The 24517-nt window shown below is 43.3% G+C and overlaps 1 protein-coding gene across 2 annotated transcripts in view; it reads left to right on the top strand.

The window, feature by feature from the left end:
* SRRM3 (serine/arginine repetitive matrix 3) overlaps window positions 1–24517 on the top strand; it is a 777290-nt gene that overhangs the window by 639853 nt on the left and 112920 nt on the right. For both annotated transcript variants that reach the window (XM_069757291.1, XM_069757290.1), the window contains exon 9: window positions 10063–10098. In XM_069757291.1, the coding sequence (XP_069613392.1) occupies window positions 10063–10098 (36 nt within the window). The remainder of the gene's footprint in view (window positions 1–10062; window positions 10099–24517) is intronic.

A 24517-nucleotide genomic window follows, 5' to 3' on the forward strand; every position in this document is an offset into this window, starting at 1 on the left:
TTCCGGCCTCTTTTGCTATCTATAATGTCTTCCATAGATCTTTGTTGCGGAAATATGTGGAGCCCGTTGTTCCCTCTGTTGATCCTCCGGCCCCTGTGTTGGTTGATGGGGAGTTGGAATATGTTGTTGAGAAGATTTTGGATTCCTGTTTTTCGAGGCGGAAGCTCCAGTACCTGGTCAAATGGAAGGGTTATGGCCAGGAGGATAATTCTTGGGTTTTTGCCTCTGATGTCCATGCTGCTGATTTGGTCCATGCCTTTCATCTGGCTCGTCCTGATCGTCCTGGGGACCCTGTTGAGGGTTCGGTGACCCCTCCTCAAGGGGGGGTACTGTTGTGAAATCTGCTCTTGGGTTCCCTCCAGTGGTTGTAGGTGGGAATGCAGTTGTCTCTGAGTCACAGACCTGGCCAGGTGTATCGGATGATTGCAATTCTGACTGGGATATTTAAGTGGGCAGGATCCTTTAGCCCTTGCCAGTAGTCAATGTTCCTTGTGAAGTGTTGGATCACTTTCTGGCTTCTCCTGCTCTCTGCCTATTTCAGCAAAGATAAGTGTTTGGTTTTTGTTTCTGTGGCACACTGCCAGTGTGCTTGTTTCAGTTTTATTCCTGCTCTGATTGTAGGATTCACTGGAGTTGCAGATTTACGCTCCTACATCTTTTAGTAAAGATGTAGGAAGTTTTTGTATATTCTGCTGTGGATGTTTTGAAGGGTTTTTTATACTGACCGCACAGAACTCTGTCCTATCCTGTCCTATCTAGCTAGAGTGGCCTCCTGTGCTAATCCTGTTTTTCTGCCTGTGTATGTTTTTTCCTCTCCGACTCACCGCCAATATTTGTGGGGGGTTGTCTATCCTTTGGGGATTTTCTCTGAGGCAAGATAGCATTCCTATTTCCATCTTTAGGGGTATTTAGTTCTCCGGCTGTGACGAGGTGTGTAGGTGTGTTAGGTACACTCCACGGCTACTTCTAGGTGCGGTGTTAAGTTCAGGATTGCGGTCAGTACAGTGGCCACTTTCTCCAGTGAATGTTCTCATGCAGCTCCTAGGTCACCGGATCATAACATGAGGCCCATTTAGACAGGTAAGCATCTCTGCCTGTTTTTGGTGTGTTTTCTTGAATTTTTCCTTTTTTGGTGTTTTTCTTGTCACTGACTAACCTGCTGTTTTTCCCCTTGGTAGCTCATTCCCGTCTGGCTCCCTACCCTTGGCTTATCCATTGACTACGTCTTTGTTTTAATACTCTGTGTCCTGCGTTTTTTGTAGACTCTCCGTTCTTGTGCGGTATCCCCGCCCTCATCGTCCCTGCAGTGATCACGTGACCTACCTAGCTCAGGTCCTGTGTTCACTGCGTGCCTCATTCCTCCCTCTCCCTGTGTTCCCTCTAGCTCTTTTTGAGATCATTTCAACTTTCTTTGCTGTTCACAATAACAATACTATTGACCTGGGGTGCCCAAACTTTTTCATGCCACTGTATATTGGTATATATATATATATATATATAAACACACACACACGTACAGTGGGGAAAATAAGAATTTGATAATACACTGCTGATTTTGCAAGTTGTACCACCTACAATGAGTGGAGAGGTCTGTAATTTTTATCGTATCAACTGTGAGAGACAGAATCTAAAATTAAAACACAGAAAATCACATTGTATGATTTTTAAATAATTAATTTGCATTTTAGTTGCAGAATTCTGGCTCTTACAGACCTGTTAGTTTTTTATTTAAGAATCCCTCCTTTTCTGCGCTCATTAGCTGTATTAATTGCATCTGTTTGAACTCAATACCTGTATAAGAGACACCTGTCTACACAATCAATCACAATCCAACCTTTCCACCATGAACAAGACTAAAGAGCTGTCTAAGGATACCAGTAACAAAATTGTAGACCTGCACAAGACTGGGATGGGCTTCAGGACAATAGGCAAGCAGCTTGGTTGGAACAATTATTAGAAAATGGAAGAGACACAAGATGACTGTCAATTAGTGATGAGCAAATATACTCGTTACTTGAGATTTCCCGAGCACGCTTGGGTGGTCTCCGAGTATTTGTAAGTGCTCGGAGATTTAGTTTTCCTTGCAGTAGCTGAATGATTTACATCTGTTAGCCAGCTTGATTACATGTGGGGATTCCCTAGCAACCAGGCAACTCCCACATGTACTTATGCTGGCTCGTAGCTGTCAGTCTTTCAGCTTTGGCGATGAAAACGAAATCTCCGAGCACTTACAAATACTCGGAGGACACCCGAGCATGCTCGGGAAATCTCGTGTAACGAGTATATTCGCTCATCACTACTGTCAATCTTCCTCGGTCTGAGGCTCAATGCAAGATCCTGCCTCGTGGGGTAAAGATGATTCAGTGAAAAGTCAGGAATCAGCCCTGAACTGCGTGGAAGGACCTGGTCACTAACCTGAAGGGAGCTGGGACCATAGTCTCAGACATTATTGTTAGTAACACACTGCGCCATCATGGATTACAGTCCTGCAGGTCACACAAGGTCTCATTCAAGCCAACACATGTCCAGACCCGTTTGAAGTTCACCAATGACCATCTGGATGATCCTGAGGAGGCATGGTAGAAGGTTGTGTGGTCAGTTGAGACCAAAATAGAACTTTTTAGTATGAACTCCATTCGCGGTGTTGGAAGGAAGGAAAAGGATGAGTGCAACCCCAAGAACACTGTCCCCACCGTGAAGCATGGTGAGGGAAACATCATACTTTGTGGGTGCTTTTCTGCAAAGGGGACAGGACGATTGCACCGTATTGAAGGGAGGATGGATGGGGTTATGTTTTGTGAGATTGTGGCCAACAACCTCCTTACCTCAGTAATAGCATTGGCTGGGTCTTCCAGCATGACAATGACCCAAAACACACTGCCAGGGCAACTAAGTAGCTCTATAAGAAGCATTTCAAGGTCCTTGAGTGGCCTATCCAGTATCCAGACCTGAACCCCATAGAAAATCTTTGGAGGGAGCTGAAACTCGATATTGCTCAGCTACAGCCCTGAAACCTGAAAGATCTGGACAGCTTCACTCCCGAAAAAACAGAAGTATATGTACGGAATCTCGATCACATGGCCTCACATATAGCGCCACAGCGATTGGGTGTGGGTATCAGCTATGTGTGAGCGCTGACACCCTGCAGCAATAGCCACGAACGGTGCTAGCACCAGTTGCGGGCGTTTAACCCCTCTGATGCCGTTGTCAATAGTGACAGCGACATCGAGGAGATTGCACACAGGAAGGGGGCTCCCTGAGTGCTTCCATCAGGACAATGCATTCCATTGAGACCCCCGGACCCGAAACGGCTGCGGGGTTTTTCAGGGTCCTGAAGTAAGGTTGCTTGTAAGCAACTGAGCAGGAGCTGACACGCCTCATCCCTTGCCTGTGAGACGTTGATCTGATGCTCTGCTCTGCCGTGCAGAAGCATTGCAGAGTATCAGGTCAGCGATCTGGTACTGTACAGTGATGTCCAATCCTGGGACAATGCAAAAAAGTAAAAAAAAATTATTAAAAACTTTAAAAATATTTTTTAACCCCTTCATGACCCAGCCTATTTTGACCTTAATGACCTGGCCGTTTTTTGCAATTCTGACCAGTGTCCCTTTATGAGGTAATAACTCAGGAACGCTTCAACGGATCCTAGCGGTTCTGAGATTGTTTTTTCATGACATATTGGGTTTCATGTTAGTGGTAAATTTAGGTCAATAAATTGTGTTTATTTGTGATAAAAATGGAAATTTGGCAAAAATTTTGAAAATTTCGCAATTTTCACATTTTGAATTTTTATTCTGTTAAACCAGAGAGTTATGTGACACAAAATAGTTAATAAATAACATTTCCCACATGTATACTTTACATCAGCACAATTTTGGAAACAAATTTTTTTTTTGCTAGGAAGTTATAAGGGTTAAAATTTGACCAGCGATTTCTCATTTTTTAAAAATGAAACGAAACGAAATTTACAAAACCATTTTTTTAGGGACCACCTCACATTTGAAGTCAGTTTCAGGGGTCTATATGGCTGAAAATACCCAAAAGTGACACCATTCTAAAAACTGCACCCCTCAAGGTGCACAAAACCACATTCAAGAAGTTTATTAACCCTTCAGGTGCTTCACAGCAGCAGAAGCAACATGGAAGGAAAAAATTAACATTTAACTTTTTAGTCACAAAAATGATCTTTTAGCAACAATTTTTTTTATTTTCCCAATGGTAAAAGGAGAAACTGAACCACAAAAGTTGTTGTCCAATTTGTCCTGAGTACGCTGATACCTCATATGTGGGGGTAAAGCACTGTTTGGGCGCACGGCAGGGCTTGGAAGGGAAGGAGCACCATTTGACTTTTTGAATGAAAAATTGGCTCCACTCTTTAGCGGACACCATGTCACGTTTGGAGAGCCCCCGTGTGCCTGAAAATTGGAGCTCCCCCACAAGTGACCCCATTTTGGAAACTAGATCCCACAAGGAACTTATCTAGATGCCTAGTGAGCACTTTAAACCCTCAGGTGCTTCATAAATTGATCCGTAAAAATGAAAAAGTACTTTTTTTCACAAAATATTTCTTTTCACCTCAATTTTTTCATTTTCACATGGGCAATAGGATAAAATGGATCCTAAAAATTGTTGGGCTATTTCTCCTGAGTACACCGATACCTCACATGTGGGGGTAAACCACTGTTTGGGCACATGGTAAGGCGCGCCATTTGACTTTTTGAATGGAAAATTAGCTCCAATTGTTAGCGGACACCATGTCGCGTTTGGAGAGCCCCTGTGTGCCTAAACATTGGAGCTCCCCCACAAGTGACCCCAATTTGGAAACTAGACCCCCAAGGAACTTATCTAGATGTGTGGTGAGCACTTTGAACCCCCAAGTGCTTCACAGAAGTTTATAACGCAGAGCCATGAAAAAAAAAAATTTCTTTCCTCAAAAATGATTTTTAGCCTGGAATTTCCTATTTTGCCAAGGGAAATAGGAGAATTTGGACCCCAACTGTTGTTGTCCAGTTTGTCCTGAGTACGCTGATACCCCATATGTGGGGGTAAACCACTGTTTGGGCGCACGGCAGGGCTCAGAAGGGAAGGCACGCCATTTGGCTTTTTAAATGGAAAATTAGCTCCAATCATTAGCGGACACCATGTCACGTTTGGAGAGCCCATGTGTGCCTAAAACATTGGAGATTCCCCACAAATGACCCCATTTTGGAAACTAGACCCCCAAAGGAACTAATCTAGATGTGTGGTGAGCACTTTGAACCCCCAAGTGCTTCACAGAAGTTTATAACGCAAAGCCATCAAAAAAAAAAAAAATTCTTTTCTCAAAAATTATTTTTTAGCCCGCAATTTTTTATTTTCCCAAGGGTAACGGGAGAAATTTGACCCCAAAAGTTGTTGTCCAGTTTCTCCTGAGTACGTTGATACCCCATATGTGGGGGTAAACCACTGTTTGGGCCCATGCCGGTGCTCGGAAGTGAAGTAGTGACGTTTTGAAATGCAGACTTTGATGGAATTCTCTGCGGGCGTCATGTTGCGTTTGCAGAGCCCCTGATGTGGCTAAACAGTAGAAATCCCCCACAAGTGACCCCATTTTGGAAACTAGACCCCGAAAGGAACTTATCTAGATATGTGGTGAGCACTTTGAACCCCCAAGTGCTTCACAGAAGTTTATACCGCAGAGCCGTGAAAATAATAAATACGTTTTCTTTTTTCAAAAATAATTTTTTAGCCCAGAATTTTTTATTTTCCCAAGGGTTACAGGAGAAATTGGACCCCAAAAGTTGTTGTCCAGTTTCTCCTGAGTACGCTGATACCCCATGTGTGGGGGTAAACCACTGTTTGGGCACACGTCGGGGCTCGGAAGTGAGGGAGCACCATTTGACTTTTTGAATACAAGATTGGCTGGAATCAATGGTGGCGCCATGTTGCGTTTGGAGACCCCTAATGTGCCTAAACAGTGGAAACTCCTCAATTCTACCTCCAACACTAACCCCAACACACCCCTAACCCTAATCCCAACTGTAGCCATAACCCTAATCACAGCCCTAACCACAACCCTAATTCCAACCCTAACCCTAAGGCTATGTGCCCAAGTTGCGGATTCGTGTGAGATTTTTCAGCACCATTTTTGAAAAATCCACAGGTAAAAGGCACTGCGTTTTACCTGCGGATTTACCGCGGATTTACAGTGTTTTTTGTGCGGATTTCACCTGCGGATTCCTATTGAGGAACAGGTGTAAAACGCTGCGGAATCCGCACAAAGAATTGACATTCTGCGGAAAATACAACGCAGCGTTTCCGCGCGGTATTTTCTGCACCATGGGCACAGCGGATTTGGTTTTCCATAGGTTTACATGGAACTGTAAACCTGATGGAACACTTCTGCAAGTCCGCAGCGGCCAATCCGCTGTGGATCCGCAGCCAAATCCGCACCGTGTGCACATAGCCTAATTCTAAACGTATGTGCACACGCTGTGGAAAACGCTGCGGATCCGCAGCAGTTTCACATGAGTTTACAGTTCAATGTAAACCTATGGGAAACAAAAATCGCTGTACACATGCTGCAGAAAAACTGCACGGAAACGCAGAGGTTTACATTCTGCAGCATGTCACTTCTTTCTGCGGATTCCGCAGCGGTTTTACAACTGCTCCAATAGAAAATCGCAGTTGTAAAGCCGCAGTGAAATGTGCAAAAAAACTGCGGTAAATCCGCCATAAATCCACAGCGGTTTAGCACTGCGGATTTATCAAATCCGCTGTGGAAAAATCTGCAGAGGACCAGAATACATGTGCACATATCAAAACCCTAACCCTAGATCTAACCCTAAGCTTAGTGGAAAAAAAAAATTCTTTATTTTATTGTTGTCCCTACCTATAAGGGTGACAAAGGGGGGGGTCAGTTACTATTTTTTTTATATTTTGATCACTGTGATAGGTTTTATCACAGTGATCAAAATGCACATTGGAACGAATCTGCCTGCCGGCAGATTCGGCGGGCGCACTGCACATGTGACCGCCATTTTGGAAGATGGCGGCGCCCATGGAGAAGACGGATGGACCCTGGGAGGCTCGGTAAGTATGATGGGGTGGGGGAGAGCACGGGGGGGTGGATCGGAGCCCGGGGGGTGGATCGGAGCATGGGGAGGGTGGATTGGAGCACGGGGGGGTGGATCGGAGCATGGGGGGGTGGATCGGAGCATGGGGGGGTGGATTGGAGCACGGGGGGGTGGATCGGAGTGCAGGGGTGTTGGTTTGGAGCACGGGGGGAGCGGACAAGAGCACAGGGAGAGCGGACAGGAGGACGGAGGGTGGCAGAGCAGTGTACAGGACTGATCGGAGGACTTGGGGGGGGATCGGTGGTGGGGGGGCAGACCAGTGTTTCCAGCCATGGCCGATGATATTGCAGCATCGGCCATGGCTGGAATGTAATATTTCACCAGTTTTAATAGGTGAAATATTATAAATCGCTCTGATTGGCAGTTTCACTTTCAACAGCCAATCAAAGCAATCGTAGCCATGGGGGGGTGAAGCCACCCCCCCTGGGCTGTACTACCACTCCCCCTGTCCCTGCAGATCGGGTGAAATTGGAGTTAACCCTTTCACCCGATCTGCAGGGACGCGATCTTTCCATGACGCCACATAGGCGTCATGGGTCGGATTGGCACTGACTTTCATGACGCCTACGTGGCGTCAAAGGTCGGGAAGGGGTTAAATTCCCATATAAAGAACAAAAAACAAACAATTTTTTCCAATAAATGCATTTATTTTTGTAAAAAAATAAACAGGAAAAGTACACATATTTGGTATCGCTGCATCTGTAACGACCTGCTGTATAAAACGTTTCCACTAGTTAACCCCTTCAGTGAACACCTTAAAAAGGCAAAAAACAATGCTTTATTATCATACCGCTGAGTATAAAGTGCAGTAAAACGCGAAAAAAAAGACGAATGTAAATACAAATAGTACCGCTGAAGTCATATTATCCCGCAAAAGCAAGCCGCCATACAGCTGCATCAGCAGAAAAATAAAAAAGTATAGCTCTCAGAGTAAAGCTTAGAGAAAAATTATTAATTTTTCTCTATAAAATAGTTTTTATTGTGTAAAAGCAAAAACATAAAAAAAAAATATATAAATGAGGTATCACTGTAATCAGACTGACGCAAAGAATAAAGAAAACAAAACAATTCCTGAATTGCTGGTTTTTGTCTTTCTGTCTCCCAAAAAACAGAATAGAAAGCGATCAAAAAATATCATGCGCTCAAAAGTGGTACCAATAAGATCGTCAACTCGTCCTACAAAAAACAAGCCGTAACATGAATGTCGGTCAAAATATGGAAAAATTATAGCTCTCAGAAGCCAAACGTAAAATCCCAATAGGGGTTCTGCTGTTCTGGCACCTCTGGGGCTCTGCCAATATGACATGGCATACTCAAACCAATGCAGCAAAATCTGCACTGTTAGGCTACTTTCACACTTGCGTCGGGCCAACGTACCAATGCACGTTGTGAAATAAATGAACAACGGAGGCAGCGGATGCAGTTTTTCAACGCATCCGCTGCCCCATTGTAATGTCCGGGGAGGAGGGGGCGGAGTTTCGGCCACGCATGTGCGGTCGAAAATGGCGGACGCAATTCACAAAGAAACGTTACATGTAACTCTTTTTGTGCCGACGGTCCGCCAAAACTCGATGCATCCGTCGCATGACGGATGCGACGTGTGGCCATACGTCGCAATGCGTCGCTAATGCAGGTCTATGGAGAAAAAACGCATCCTGCGGGCAACTTTGCAGGATGCGTTTTTTCCCCAAAACGACGCATTGTGACGTCACACAACGCAAGTGTGAAAGTAGCCTAATATGGTGCTTCTTTCCCTTCTGAGCTTTGCATTGTGCCTCAAAAGTAGTTTTCGACCACATGTGGTGAACTCAGGAGAAATTGCAGAACAAATTTTGGGGTCCATTTTCTCCTGTTACCGTTGTGAAAAAAAGCAAAATTTTGAGCTAAAAACATTTTTGTGGGAAAAGTGGGATTTTTTTTTATTTTCACGGCTCAATATATACTGTAAATATTATAAACTTCTGTGAAGCATCTGGGGGTTGCAATTATGAGAAATATTCATTGTTTTCATACCTTTTTATTGCATTGTGGTTTGTGCAGCAAGCAAAACATGGCAATTCTGGTGTTTCAATTTTGTATGCTTTACGGTGTTTATCGTGTGAGATAAACATTTTTAGATTTTGCCGGATCTGACTTTCTTTTTATTTTTATCGTCGATTTTTTTTAAATTTTTTTATTTTTTTTTTATAATCATTCGTTTTATTTTTAATTTTTTTTACTTTTCTGAAGGGATTTGAACTAGCGACTTTCTAATAACTGATCCAATAAACCGGAACCTGGTTTGTGATATACCTGTACTTCAAAACTGCCTTATAGAAATACTGGCATTGTTATTCACAGCAAGATATCCCAAATCAACTTTCAATTCTTAAACTTTGTTGAAAAAGTGAAAACTACATAGGGAATTGTTTTGTTTTGCAAGATAAAGCTTTCATAAATGAGACCTGTAAAAAAAGTTAGAAGAGGCTACAAAGCAGCAGCTCACCAAATATACTTACCGTAGCTGTTCACAAATGGAAGGAGGACCCTACTGCTTCATTGCTGGCTTTAGGTCAGACTTATTGTTTTTTCGCTTAATATAAGCTTTGTTGAAAGGAAAGGCGCTAACACCTTTATGCCTCATGCCTCGCATTGTATATATTTCTATAATTCCCCCTTTTAAGTTTCATGAACATTTTTAGGCTTAAAATGTGTAATATGCTATTATTTTTTTGTCTGAATTATATGGATATATGAAATGCAAGAATTAATATAAAATCATTTAAGGGGTTTTCTACCTACTTACGTGCATGGCTTATACAGTTGATCTCTTAAAGGTTAAGATCCAAAGTGTCTTTATCCCACAAAAATAACTAGTTATCGAGGTTCATAGCATCCAATTGGAAAAAGAAAAAAAAGCACCAACTGTGAAATTCATTTTTAAAACCAGTTTTATGTTTTTTTACAGGTCAAATTCGGGGACCAGAAAGAAGAGAAGACACAGGTGAGAGACTTGATATAGTGAGATATTGATATTGTTAACTGGCGTATAAGTTGGTATATATCCAATGTTTAGGAGCATGTTCTCACTGGACATTAAACAAAACCTAAGGCAAAAACAAAATAACCATATACCTTGCATATATTGCATATAAATAACATAGGGTACTTAGTACACACTGTTTTTGATAAAAAGACTAAAATCCCTCCCAACAGCACCAAGGTGTACCCAGTCGGGATGGTCCTAACTTCTAACCTTACCATGTGTCAACGTAGCTTCAATGTGAATTAGGGTCGAGCAGGATCGGGTGCAACTATGGACACCCAGCAATGGGAAGTTATCTAAATGTAATATCCAGCTCAAAGAAAGGGAGGCATGCATGCACTGAGTGCAAGAGCCTAAAGCAAAACCAAAAGAAATTAACTGCAGTATAAGTTTTTATGCATGCAACGTATAGGAGCATGTTCACACTGGCCATTAAACAGATAAAACCTAAGATAGAAACAGAATTAACGTATACCCTGCTAAGTAAAAAGCAACAGTGCATATAAATAACAGAGTACTTAGTAAACACCATTTTTTATTGAAAAAAAACATAAAAAGCATCCAACCCGCACCAAGATGTACCCAAATTGTCTCTTATTCACATTGAGGTAATTTTTAACTATTTGGTAAGATTTTAATACTAAATGTTAGGACTGTCCTGCCTGGGTACACCTTGGCGCTGAGATATGATCACTGGAAGATCAAACACCAGTAATACACTATCCGTCTTAATTGAAAAGTCACAAAGTTCTAAAAACTAATTTTCCTCTTTTATTCAGGTGTAGGGTCTAATGTACGTGTTCGTTCTAGGGTCCGTTTTTAGAAGGCTGCGTCTTTGGATATTTTTGGGGTGTTTTTACTGTTTATTTACGGGACCTGTTTTAATTTAACGTGTCTGCATTCATAGGTTTGGCTTGGGTCTGTTTATTTCAGTCTGATCTGAAGCTATATTTTGGGATGCAGTCTTGTTTTTTTATTTGGTCTTTGATCTGTGTCTCTTTATTCTGGGGCGGTCTGTTGTGTGACAAAATATATATGCAGTACTTGTGACTGATTGCAGTAGGTTTCAGATGTTTGGAGCCATGACCTATGTAAATGGCAGGCATATGTTAAATCAATTTGGAACGCTGCACATGAAACCTCTTCTTGGAATCTCAGAACTTAATATTTGCCGTCAGTATAAAATAATCTCTGTACACGCAGCCTAGTTGTGAACCAGTGATTGGTAGCGCTGGAGCCTGAGAAGGTAAATAAACCACCAGACACAAGTTACATAACTCAGAAATGTGCCCTTTAATCCTTTCTCTTACACAGACTACCAGTAATGTTCCCATTGACCTCTTCTCTACATGACCTAAACAGTGTCATATTGAATTGTATGTCTTGGCACAATTAGCCTTATCTGTTGAGTTCACCAAAATTCCATGTCCCAACTCTCCTGAACTCACACTCTTAGGAGTATCTCACATGCAGAAGGGGATCATAACAAGTTGAAGTTAGCTGGCTAATAGCATATAACTTGTTTGGCTGGACACATTGTGAATCAGTCAATCTACCGGTATATGTTGTTTTACTAAATGTGTGTATTTAATAAAAAAAGGCCATTCTGCTCCGCTTCTCTCTTTCTGAAGTCACTGCAATTGCAACCAGCTGGCTCACTCTATGCCACGTCACCAGGATATGTTTGTACTGTATGGTTGAGCATAGAAGACTGCCATTTAGCTATGTACTACAATACTAACACACCTAAACAAATCCCTTAATGGGAAGGTGAAACCAGTTTTCTTGTATTTTTTTTTGTGAAATTAAGCTTAAAATAGTAATTAAAATGTATTAATGCAATGTTTGCACTGTTTGCAAACATTTCTATATGAAAAATATTATATATTTTTCTACAAATATACATATTTACCACTAGGGGGAGCATTTTCCGTTTTAGCAGCAAAATTGGGGCAGTAACTGCTGACATCACCATTTCCCTCCCCTTTTGGGTGGTCTAATATCCCTGGGACAGAATGAAGAGCAGCATCACAGGGCAGCACCATTTTGTGTGTGACTGCCCTGTGACCTGCTATCACCAGCAGTTACTGCATCAGAGGCACAGCTTGTTTACAGAGGAGCAGAACACAGTGGACTCAGCAGCATTTTTTGTGAATAACATTCTTGCCATCCCCCTTCCCCCACCTTAATCCCTGTCCTGTCAGCTGCCCTGCTCTCTTTCTCCAGGTGTCACCTCCCTCTCTGCAGGCTGTGAGTGCAACTTACCGGAGATCACGGAGATCACAGGGACTGTGTGTGAGGGGGAGGCAGAGACACAGCAGGAGAAGCACACAGGGAGGCCACATCATAAAACATTATTCATACCAGTGTATGTACAAGCAATGGATATAGTTACCTGCGGAGTACTCCTGGGGGACCCACCACACCCGACGTGCGTTTCACTCTGAAATGCTTCGTCCAGGGGTTTTATGTACTACAATACTGTTGCATTGCTGTAAATAGAAGAAGTAATCAGATGATGGAATCCCATAACAGAAAGGTTTAATTGGACGCCCCAAAAAACAACAACAAAAAATAATATGAATAATATTCAGCAGGTTCACAGAAGCGCATATCTCACATCTTTGCAGTCCTTACAAACTAATTTTCCTCCTACTGAAGCCCTAGATTGCCTTTTCATTGCACCTATAAAGTATGATGCCAACAAAAGTGCCCCCAAACGCAGTTTGATACCCCCACAGTAACCACCACACGCACAGTATGATGACCCTACTATACGCCACCTCAGCTTCCCCGGAAAAGTATGGTGACCCCCTACACCGTATGATCCCCCAACTGTGAGCTCCACACAGCCCTTCCTACAGTATAATTGGCCTACATACTGTATGATCCCCCAACTGTGTCCTCCACAGAGGCCTCCATGCAATATAATGCATCTGCATATAGTATAATTGCCTCACACCTCACCACACTGTATAATGTTCCCCACTTGCTCTCCAAACAGTAAAATAGTAGCCACACAGCCCTCCACCCAGTATGATGGACCCACACAAACCTTCAAACTGTATAACTACTTGCATACAGTATAATAGCCCCTACTTAGCCGTTCATAAAGTATAAAGGCTACCGCATATCCCTCCAGATATTATAATGCCCCCACATAGCCCTACAAATGTTATAATGACCTCCACATAGCTCTCCAGATATTATAATAGGCCCCATAGTCCTCCATATAGTATATTCCACCCCATAATCCTCCATATAGTATACTTCACCCCACAGTCCTCCATACAGTGGAATGCACTCCGCATAGTCCTCGACATATAATAATGGACCTCTTAGTCCTCCATGTAGAATAATGCACTCTCAATAAGTTTCCATATAGCATAATGCACCTCATAGTCCTCCATCTAGTATAATGCACTCCCCATAGTCCTCCATACAGTATAATGCACCCCATTGTCCATCCACTCATCATCTCCCGTCTTGAATGCTGCAACCTCCTGTTTTGTGGTTCCTTTCTACCACTCTCACGGCCCTTCAATCTATCCTAAACTCTGCTGTCAGACTAATCCACCTGTCCCCCTGCTATTTCATAGTGGAGAAAACCGTGTGCACTACTGTAGGAATGGTGCTAAGGTAGGTTCCCACACCTTAGTGTAATGTACAAAAAGAACCTAGCACTCAACTTGATGCTCAAAGTGGAAGATTTATTGTAGTACCAAATAAACGTTTCGGTCCACCACACGGACCTTCATCAGTAACTACATGTGAAAAAATAATAATGTAAAAAAACAACAAAACCAAAAATAACAAAATAAAGTATATACATAAAATGAAGAGACTTAAGAAAATGGCATCAATGTCACAAATACAGGTCTATGGATAGAACGACAAATTTGCCAGAGAGAGCCATATCGAGTATCCAGGCACTAGATAGAAATATGGGGAGTGTATTATACTATATGGAAGACTACAGGGAGTACATTCTACTGTATGGAGGACTATGGAGTGCATTATACTGTATGGAGGGCTATAATTATTACTCTATTATTTAGTATTATAGAGACATTTATTCCATGGCACTTTATATATGAAAAGGGGTAAACATAATAAAACTGAATACAGTAATCTTAAACAACAGAAGTCACAACTGTTACAGGAGGAAAGAGGACCCCGCCCATGAGGGCTCACATTTTACAAGGGATGGGTGAGGAAGAGATAGGTATGGGTAGAGCTGATCATACAGCAGTATAGTGTAGCGAGGGTAACTGCAGGTTGTAGGCTTGTTGGAAGAGGTAGGTCTTCAGGTTCCTTTTGAAGGTTTCCATGGTAGGCAAGAATCTGATGTGTTGGGATAGAGTCTGATGCGTTGGAGTAGAGTTCACGAGTAGGGGGGATGCGTAGGAGAATCTTGTATGCGATTATGGGAAGAAGAGATAAAAGAGGAGTAGAGAAGGAGATCTTGTGAGGAACAGAGGTTGTGTGCAGGTAAGTGCCGGAAGACTAGGTTACAGATGTATGGAGGAAACAGGTCGTGGATGGCTTTGTGTGGTTAGGGAACTGGAGTCTCTGAGTAATGGAGAGCCATAAAGGGATTAGCAGAGGGGAGAGGTCATGAAATAGCAGGGGTATTGTACAAAAAGAACCTAGCACTCAACTTGATGCTCAAAGTGGAAGATTTATTGTAGTACCAAATAAACGTTTCGGTCCACCACACGGACCTTCATCAGTAACTACATGTGAAAAAATAATAATGTAAAAAAACAACAAAACCAAAAATAACAAAATAAAGTATATACATAAAATGAAGAGACTTAAGAAAATGGCATCAATGTCACAAATACAGGTCTATGGATAGAACGACAAATTTGCCAGAGAGAGCCATATCGAGTATCCAGGCACTATCATGTTCCATACCCTGGAGTAAAAACAAAAAAAAAAAAAAAAAGGAGAAAATATAAGAAAACGTGTGACACGTACCGTACTGAACTTAAGTAGGGTCAAAGAGACCAAAGTGTCTGGGCACACGTGTAAAGCAGCGTCTAGAGGGTCACAGGAGATAGTATGAAAAATCGTGTCCCTACAGTGGAGTGTTAAGGGAATATAACTTACGGCGTACCTTATGCCAGAGCTCCGTAGGGGAATCTATGTAGGACCAAATACTATGGACAAAAGGAGGGATTAGGAAGGAGAACCTCCCATAAAACTATGTGAGAGATACCATGCTCCGCTTCAGAAAGAGTTACCTGTTCCGGGTGAATAGAGCTGTGCCAGAAGCTAGACGCGGTGTCCACCGCTGGTCTAGTCGGATAAAGGAAAGACCGCTGTTTAAAGGCAGAAGAAGGGGCTCATTATCCAATAGAATAGCGTGCGGCGAAACTGGAAGTACGTCACGCTACCATGACAACGCAGGAGCGCTGGCAAGCAGCGGCGTGTGTGTGCCGCGTTACAGAGCCAGCGGAAATGACGTACATGTGTGTAACAGCTAAGTAGAACAACATTATAGTGAAGGAGGTTCCACCTAAGACAAGTGGATAAGTGGATCCCAGAGACGGGGGGGAGGCGGTGCCTAGAGGAGAGCCAGTGACGAGTGGAGGATCTCCATAGTGTCTGCGCTGGGTTCAGCCGAATAATGAGAGGCAGAGTGAAGGACGTAGATATAGTCCAGTGCGCTAGATGAGTGGTGTGAGCGGACCTCAATACAGACGATTCTGATGATAAAGGAAAAAGAGAAACAGTTAATAACCTGACATATAAGTACATACAGATAAATATGCATATATACGTATGCGCATTATAGCCATGGTTGGCGCGAATATAGATCCAGGAAGTAAAACACATAGGATGGTGGTATGGCAGAAATCGTACACCCCAGGTGGTATAGAGGGGGGAGACACCTAAACGTGGTATCTTACCTACTGTACATATATGAAATATAGGTGTAAAAAACAGTGTCCTACAAAAATGATGCCAAATCGTACTCTCTATTAAGGCCCAATGGATGAAGGGTCTCCAGTGTATGGATCCAAAAGGCCTCCCTACGTTTTAAATGGGCCACACGGTCACCGCCCCGTCTGTTAGGGGGGATGTGCTCAATGACTTGGAACTGTAGTTGTGAAACATTATGGCCTTGATTACTGAAATGTGCCGGGATGGGTAATAAAAGATTTTTGCACCGGACCGTGGATTTGTGCTTTGAAATGCGACCACGTATAGATTGCGTGGTTTCTCCCACGTAGAGAAGTCCGCAGGGGCATTTGATTAGATATATGACCCATGATGAGGCACACGTGAAGTACTCTGGGATACGGAATGTTTTGCCAGAGCGAGGATGATGAAAGGAGGAGCCCTTGTGGCACTGCGCACAGTTGAGGCATGGGAAAGTCCCTGTATGGGGATTATGTAAAAATTGTTGGCGAGGGGATGTCTTACAGGACCCCACGTCCGCCCTCACCAGAGAGTCTTTGAGGTTCAACGGGCGTTTGAAGCTAGGGAGAAAGGGATTTTGAAACTCGGGAACCTGAGGATAAGCTTTTGATAGTAGATGCCAGTTTTGACGGATAGACCTGTGCAGAATATACGCAAAAGGATGATAAGTGTGTATAAACGGAATTCTATTGGTGGCTCTGTTTGGTCGTGGAGGTGAAGGTGAGGCAGCCTGTTGTAGTACCGATGATGGGTAGCCCCGTTGGGAAAATTTAGTGGTCATTTCTTGAAGACGAAGAGGCCGTAGCTCTCCGTCTGATACAATTTTGGAGACCCGCTGGAATTGAGACTTGGATACCGATTTCTTTGTAGCGGGAGGGTGGAAGCTTGTAAAATGTAACAGGCTGTTCCGATCGGTACTTTTTGTGTATAAATCAGTGGAAATGGAGCCGTCCTCCTTCACTATAATGTTGTTCTACTTAGCTGTTACACACATGTACGTCATTTCCGCCGGCTCTGTAACGCGGCACACACACGCCGCTGCTTGCCAGCGCTCCTGCGTTGTCATGGTAGCGTGACGTACTTCCGGTTTCGCCACATGCTATTCTATTGGTTAATGAGCCCCTTCTTCTGCCTTTAAACAGCGGTCTTTCCTTTATCCGACTAGACCAGCGGTGGACACCGCGTCTAGCTTCTGGCACAGCTCTATTCACCCGGAACAGGTAACTCTTTCTGAAGCGGAGCATGGTATCTCTCACATAGTTTTATGGGAGGTTCTCCTTCCTAATCCCTCCTTTTGTCCATAGTATTTGGTCCTACATAGATTCCCCTACGAAGCTCTGGCATAAGGTACGCCGTAAGTTATATTCCCTTAACACTCCACTGTAGGGACACGATTTTTCATACTATCTCCTGTGACCCTCTAGACGCTGCTTTACACGTGTGCCCAGACACTTTGGTCTCTTTGACCCTACTTAAGTTCAGTACGGTACGTGTCACACGTTTTCTTATATTTTCTCCTTTTTTTTTTTTTTTGTTTTTACTCCAGGGTATGGAACATGATAGTGCCTGGATACTCGATATGGCTCTCTCTGGCAAATTTGTCGTTCTATCCATAGACCTGTATTTGTGACATTGATGCCATTTTCTTAAGTCTCTTCATTTTATGTATATACTTTATTTTGTTATTTTTGGTTTTGTTGTTTTTTTACATTATTATTTTTTCACATGTAGTTACTGATGAAGGTCCGTGTGGTGGACCGAAACGTTTAATTGGTACTACAATAAATCTTCCACTTTGAGCATCAAGTTGAGTGCTAGGTTCTTTTTGTACAATACCCCTGCTATTTCATGACCTCTCCCCTCTGCTAATCCCTTTATGGCTCTCCATTACTCAGAGACTCCAGTTCCCTAACCACACAAAGCCATCCACGACCTGTTTCCTCCATACATCTGTAACCTAGTCTTCCGGCACTTACCTGCACACAACCTCTGTTCCTCACAAGATCTCCTTCTCTACTCCTCTTTTATCTCTTCTTCCCATAAGCGCATACAAGATTCTCCTACGCATCCCCCCTACTCTTGAACTCTACTCCAACACATCAGACTCTATCCCAACACATCAGATTCTTGCCTACCATGGAAACCTACAAAAGGAACCTGAAGACCTACCTCTTCCAACAAGCCTACAACCTGCAGTTACCCTCGCTACACCATACTGCTGTATGATCAGCTCTATTCATACCTATCTCTTCCTCGCCCATCCCTTGTAAAATGTGAGCCCTCATGGGCGGGGTCCTCTTTCCTCCTGTAACAGTTGTGACTTCTGTTGTTTAAGATTACTGTATTCAGTTTTATTATGTTTACCCCTTTTCATATATAAAGTGCCATGGAATAAATGTCTCTATAATACTAAATAATAGAGTAATAATTATAGCCCTCCATACAGTATAATGCACTCCATAGTCCTCCGTACAGTAGAATGTACTCCCTGTAGTCTTCCATATAGTATAATACACTCCCCATATTCCTCCATACAGTATAATGCACTTCCCATAGTTTTACATACAGTATAATGCACTCCATAGTCTTCCATGCAATGTAATGCACTCCATAGTCATTCATATGGTAAAATGCACTCCCCATAGTCCTCCATATAGTATAATGTACTCCCCATATTCCTCCATACAGTATAATGCACTCCATAGTCTTCCAGCAGTGTAATGCGCTCCATAGTTATTCATATGGTAAAATGCACTCCCCATGTTCCTCTATACAGTATAATGCACTCCATAGTCTTCCATACAGTGTAATGCACTTTATAGTCATCCATACACTACACTGGACCTTAAATTCCTTCATACAGTATAATACACTCCATAGTCCTACATACAGTATAATGCACTCCCCATAGTCCTCCTTATAGTATAATGCACTCCCCTTAGTTCTCCATATAGTATAATGCACCTCATGGTCATCCATATAATATAATACACTCACAATAGTCATTAATACAGTATAATATCACCCCTTGACCCTCCATACAGTATAATGCACTTCTCATAGCCCTCCATACAGTATAATAAACCCCATAGTCCTCCATATAGTATAATGCACTCCCCATAGTCCTTCATACAGTAGAGTTCACTCCCCATAGTCCTCCATATAGTATAATGCACTTCCCATAGTCCTCCATATAGTATAATGCACCCTATAGTCCTCCATATAGTATAATGCACTCCCCAAAGTCCACCATACAGTATATAATGCACCCCCATACTGTATGAAGGACTGTGGGGAGTGCATTATAATATATGGAGGACTATGGAGTACTCTTTGTTGTTGTTTAAAGAGAGCATCGCTTAGTTTTACCTCGCTCCCAGCCTTTTCTCGGCCTGGTGGCTTAGGGTTCCCAATTGATACAACCAGATTCGCATCTATAACCATACATTCCCTGTCTTTACACGCTTTTAACAGATTGACATGATATAGTTGCTCAGGTTTCCTTTTCCCGGGCTGATAAGCCCTGTAATTCATCTCCCCAACCTTTTCCCAGATTTCATTTGGCCCTTGCCACTTGGTCATGAGCTTACTTTTTGTGGTTGGCATTAAAACTAATACCCTATCCCCTTTTTTAAAGGACCTGTTTATGGCTTTTCTAATGTATGCTCTGCTCTGTGCTGCCTGGGCATCCACTAGATGTTTCTTGACAATCAGCTAAGTAAATAAGGCAGCACACTGCAGCGCTAAAACATGTAAACTTGAAAACATGAAATTTGAACTGCATTACTGCACTAGAAATATGAAAAATGAGAGCTTTTAGCGCATAAAAATGGCCAATTTTATGTGTACCTGGTAGCCATTGTGACGCCCAGGAGACCGGGGTACCCAGCACCGGACCAATGGGGTCTGTCTCTTAAGCGGGATGTCACGGGTGGCTTGACCCGGTGCTGTGGCCTCAGGCAATGCACAGTGTAAGGGGTATCGTGAGGGGACAGGCACTTACTTGATCAGCAGCAGGTTCTCCCAGCGGTGACAATCCCGATCCTGGATAGATGGCTATTGTCCAAATGAAAGACTGAGGCGTCGAAACGTTTAACCAGTTTACTTTAACATAAAGGGATTTACAACCAGTCCTGTCACCGGAGTCTGTATGGGAACTCTGAATTACTTTGACCCTGCCGGGGTCTTCGCCTCTTATTGTACGCAATTTCTGTGTGGCCCTGCTGCTGTATGTGAACTGGCTGCCGGCCCAATCTGTCCCCTCCGGGTCCTGGTTCGACGGGCAACCCGAGTCCTTTTATCGACTTACCCCCTCCGGGAGTACCGCTGAACTCTGTGTCTGTTGCTGCGTCCGGCCCTAGTGAAGCTGATATCACCTCACGTTTTTCCGGTTGCTGTATTATATATAATGAATACAGCCACGGATCCGGTATCCGTCTTTGCGCCTGTTCTGGGTAGTGATTAATGCTACCCGGTTCTCACAATATCCTGTTTCTCTGTCCCTTTTCTCCTCAGGCTGGTGATTTGGGCCTGGTAACAGTCACAGGGCTGTTAGAAATTCAGCTGTATGACCTCTCACTTTCAGCACCTTAGCCCAACTGCCAGTTCTTCTCTCAGACCAGAATGGATCAAGGGGAGTCTCTGGAGCTCCCCCTTCTGGCCGGAGGTGGTAGTGCAGTCTTGCTATTTTAGTATTTTTTTAGTATTTTTGTGGCAAATACCCCTAGGGGTGCCACATTCCCCCTTAGTTAAGAACAGTACTCCGGGACTGTGGGACGATAACATTTTGAAATAACAATTAATATGTACAGAGTCTTAAAAATGAAAAGTTACAAAAACCACTCAAGGAAACAAAAATAGAGTTCTGTAAAAAGTCACTTCAAATAGCGTCCATTAATACAGTTCTATCCTTGAAGGTACTAGGAAAGGCACTGCACTTTGTGTCCAAGAATTTAGTTCCATTTTTTCCAACGGAGTTACCAATATAAAGTCTAAAGAAAGTTCAAAAAGAGCAAAAAGCAAAGTTCAAAAAGCAGTCTTTCCGGAGCTTTGATTTAGTGCCTCCGGGCTGATAAAAAGTTCAAGAATATGCAATAAGTTCATACAGACAAGTCTCTGTAGGTACTGGGCTTGAACGTTGCAGAATGATAACAATGACTATAGTTTTATAGTTGGTAATCCGCATACCTGGCCGATAATTGACCCTGAGTACTACGCTGTGATCTACGTAATAGCGGTGTCTCTTCATGTGGTGTACTACTGTCTACTGCGGATGTAGTATCTGCCCGCTCTGCTAAAGATAATTCCACGACTATGGAGGTTCGGTGTTGGGTAAAAGGCCACCATGGGAACCACTACTGCACCATGGTATGTTAGTAGGGTTTTGGGAAAGTCTCCTATACAGGTGTGATACATTTCCTCTTCTTTTTCCTTTACTGGTTGGACCTGCATGGGTTGAATAACTTCTGGTTCTGGCTGGACAACTTCTGGCTCTTTCAATGCTTCCGGACATAATTTAAGATTGTCTCTTGACACTAGTACAGATGTTAAGCCTCCGTTTTTGCTAATGAGACACATTTTAGGATTATCCATTCTTGTTGGTAAAACTGTGTAGGGTACGGCTTCCCACTGATTGTCTAGTTTATTGGTTCGACGATTTCTCTTGAGCACTTGGTCACCCGGTCTTAATGGGGTCACTAGAGCATTCTGGTTGAAAGTTCGCTCTTGTCTTTCTCTAGTTTGCTGAAGGCTTCTTTCCACACTCTCTTGCACTTGGTGATACTGCTTTTGCCGTATGATATCCCAATTGGAGTCTTGAACTTCTGCGTCTGGTTTCAGAATTCCCATTTCTAGATCAATTGGTAATTGGCCGGGTCTTGCACGCATAAGGTAAGCTGGGGTGCAGTTGGTGGAGCTCACCGGGACATGATTATACAGATCCACCAAGTCAGGCAATTTCTCTGGCCATTGATTCCTTTCTGTCTCAGGTAAAGTCTTTAGTAGGTCTATTACAATATGGTTCATCTTCTCGCATTAGCCGTTTGTTTGTGGATGATAGGCCGTCGTCCGGATCTTTTTGCAACCATACATATTACAGAATTCTCTGAAGATCTCTGATTCAAAGGCTGTACCTTGGTCGGTGAGAACCTGTTCCGGATATCCATGGGGTCTACAAAAGTACGTTTGGAACGCTTTGGCTGCTGTTTTTGCTGTCAGATCTTTTACGGGTACTACTACCAAGAAGCGTGAATAATGGTCCACGATGGTCAAAGCATAGACATAGCCGGACCGGCTTGGTGTCAACTTCACGTGGTCCATGGCTACAAGTTCAAGTGGTTGTTTGGTGATTATGGGCTGCAGTGGTGCTCTTTGGTTCTTTTGGTCGTTTCTTCTGAGGTTGCACGGGCCACAATTTCTGCACCACTGTTCGATTGATTTTCTCATCCCGACCCAATAAAATCTTTCTCTTAGAAGTACTTCTAACTTTTTCCAACCGAAGTGACCAGCACCATTATGGTAAGCTTTGAGGACCATCTTGACATCTTGTTTAGGCACGATAATCTGCCAAACCAATTCATGTGTTTTCGGATTGGTGTACCTTCTACAGAGCTTCCCTTGATACAGGAACATTTTGCCTCTCTCTTTCCAGAGTTGATGCGTCTCTTCTGGGGCATCCTCATCGGGATATACACTTTGCTCAGTTAACAGTTCCTTCACCAACTTCACAGCCGGATTGCTGTCTTGGGCGTCAGCCCATCTATGGTGTGCTAACGGATTAAAATTCACCTCTTGTTGTTTCTGATAGGTACTTGACTGATGATGTTTTGCCTTGGGATGATGGAAGGCTGGTAGTTCAATTTCTTCAAGCTCCCCCGTTTCTTCTTCTACATCTCTCAAGTGTGGCATCCGGGATAGGGCATCGGCATTTCCATTCTTGCGACCTGCTCGATACTTGATCTTGAAGTTGTAATTAGATAACCGGGCTATCCATCGCTGTTCTAACGTACCTAATTTGGCTGTGTCCAGGTGGGTCAACGGATTGTTGTCAGTATAGACAATAAATTCTGCAGCGGCCAGATAGTGTTTGAAACGTTCAGTCACAGCCCAAACTACTGCCAGTAGTTCCAATTTGAAGGAGCTATAATTTTCTGGATTTCTTTCAGTAGGCCGGAGCTTTCTACTTGCAAAGGCGATGACTTTCTCCCGACCTTCTTGCTTTTGTGACAGCACCGCTCCTAGTCCCACATTACTGGCATCGGTGTAGAGGATGAAATGTTGATGGTAATCTGGGTATGCCAGAACCTCTTCACCGGTTAGTGCCTTCTTTAGTTGTTCAAAGGAGTCTTCCCTTTCGTCGTTCCACTGGAAAGGAGGGTTTCGATTTGAAGGTTTCTTCGTCTGCCCTACCAAGGCGTCTTGCAAGGGTGCTGCCAACTTGGTAAATCCTTTTATAAATCTGCGATAGTAACCCACCAATCCCAGGAATTGCCTCACTTCTTTTGCGCTGGTAGGTCTCGGCCAATCCCTTATGGCGGTTATTTTCTCGGGATCCGGTGCTACTCCCTCCGAACTCACGATGTGTCCCAGGTACTGTACCTTTGGCTTGAGAAGGTGACATTCGGATGGCTTGATTTTCATGCCATACCTGGATAAGGCTTCGAACACTTCTGCCAGGTCTTTTAAGTGTTGTTCGTAAGTCTTTGAGTATACGATCACATCATCTAGGTACAGGAGGACGGTCTCGAAGTTCTTGTGTCCGAGGCAGCATTCCATCAGCCGCTGGAAGGTACCGGATGCATTGCAGAGTCCGAACGGCATGCAGTTAAATTCACTTAGACCCATTGGTGTGGTGAATGCCGTCTTTTCCTTATCTCTCTCAGCCACAGGGACTTGCCAATACCCGCTTGTTAAGTCTAAGTTGGAAAAATAATTAGCAGATTTCAAAGCGGTCAAGGACTCTTCTATCCTAGGCAAGGGGTAGGCGTCTTTATGGGTGATGTTATTAATCTGCCGGTAGTCTACGCACATTCTCATGGTTCCATCTTTTTTTTTGACAATCACTAGAGGGGCTGCCCAGGGGCTACAGCTGTTTCTTATTACCCCGGCCTGTTTCATATCCCTCAGCATATCTTTTGCACATTGATAGTGAGCGGGCGGTATGAGTCTATATCTTTCTTTTATTGGGGGATGGTCACCGGTGGGGATTGTGTGTTCTACCCCTTCTATCCGTCCGAAGTCCAATGGGTGTTTACTGAAGACTTTTCATATTCCGTCACTAGCCTATACACCCCTTGTTTTTGATGGGTAGGTATTGAATTTATGCCCACGTGTAGCTGTTGGCACCAATCCTCCAATTCTCCATCTGAGCCGTTGACTTCCACCTGACAGGTTGGTTCTAAAGGCTCAATGGTTGTGATGGCATTGTTGTCAACAGTATATAGCTTTG

This window comes from Ranitomeya imitator, chromosome 3 (assembly GCF_032444005.1).
Source record: "Ranitomeya imitator isolate aRanImi1 chromosome 3, aRanImi1.pri, whole genome shotgun sequence".
Lineage (NCBI taxonomy): Eukaryota > Metazoa > Chordata > Amphibia > Anura > Dendrobatidae > Ranitomeya > Ranitomeya imitator.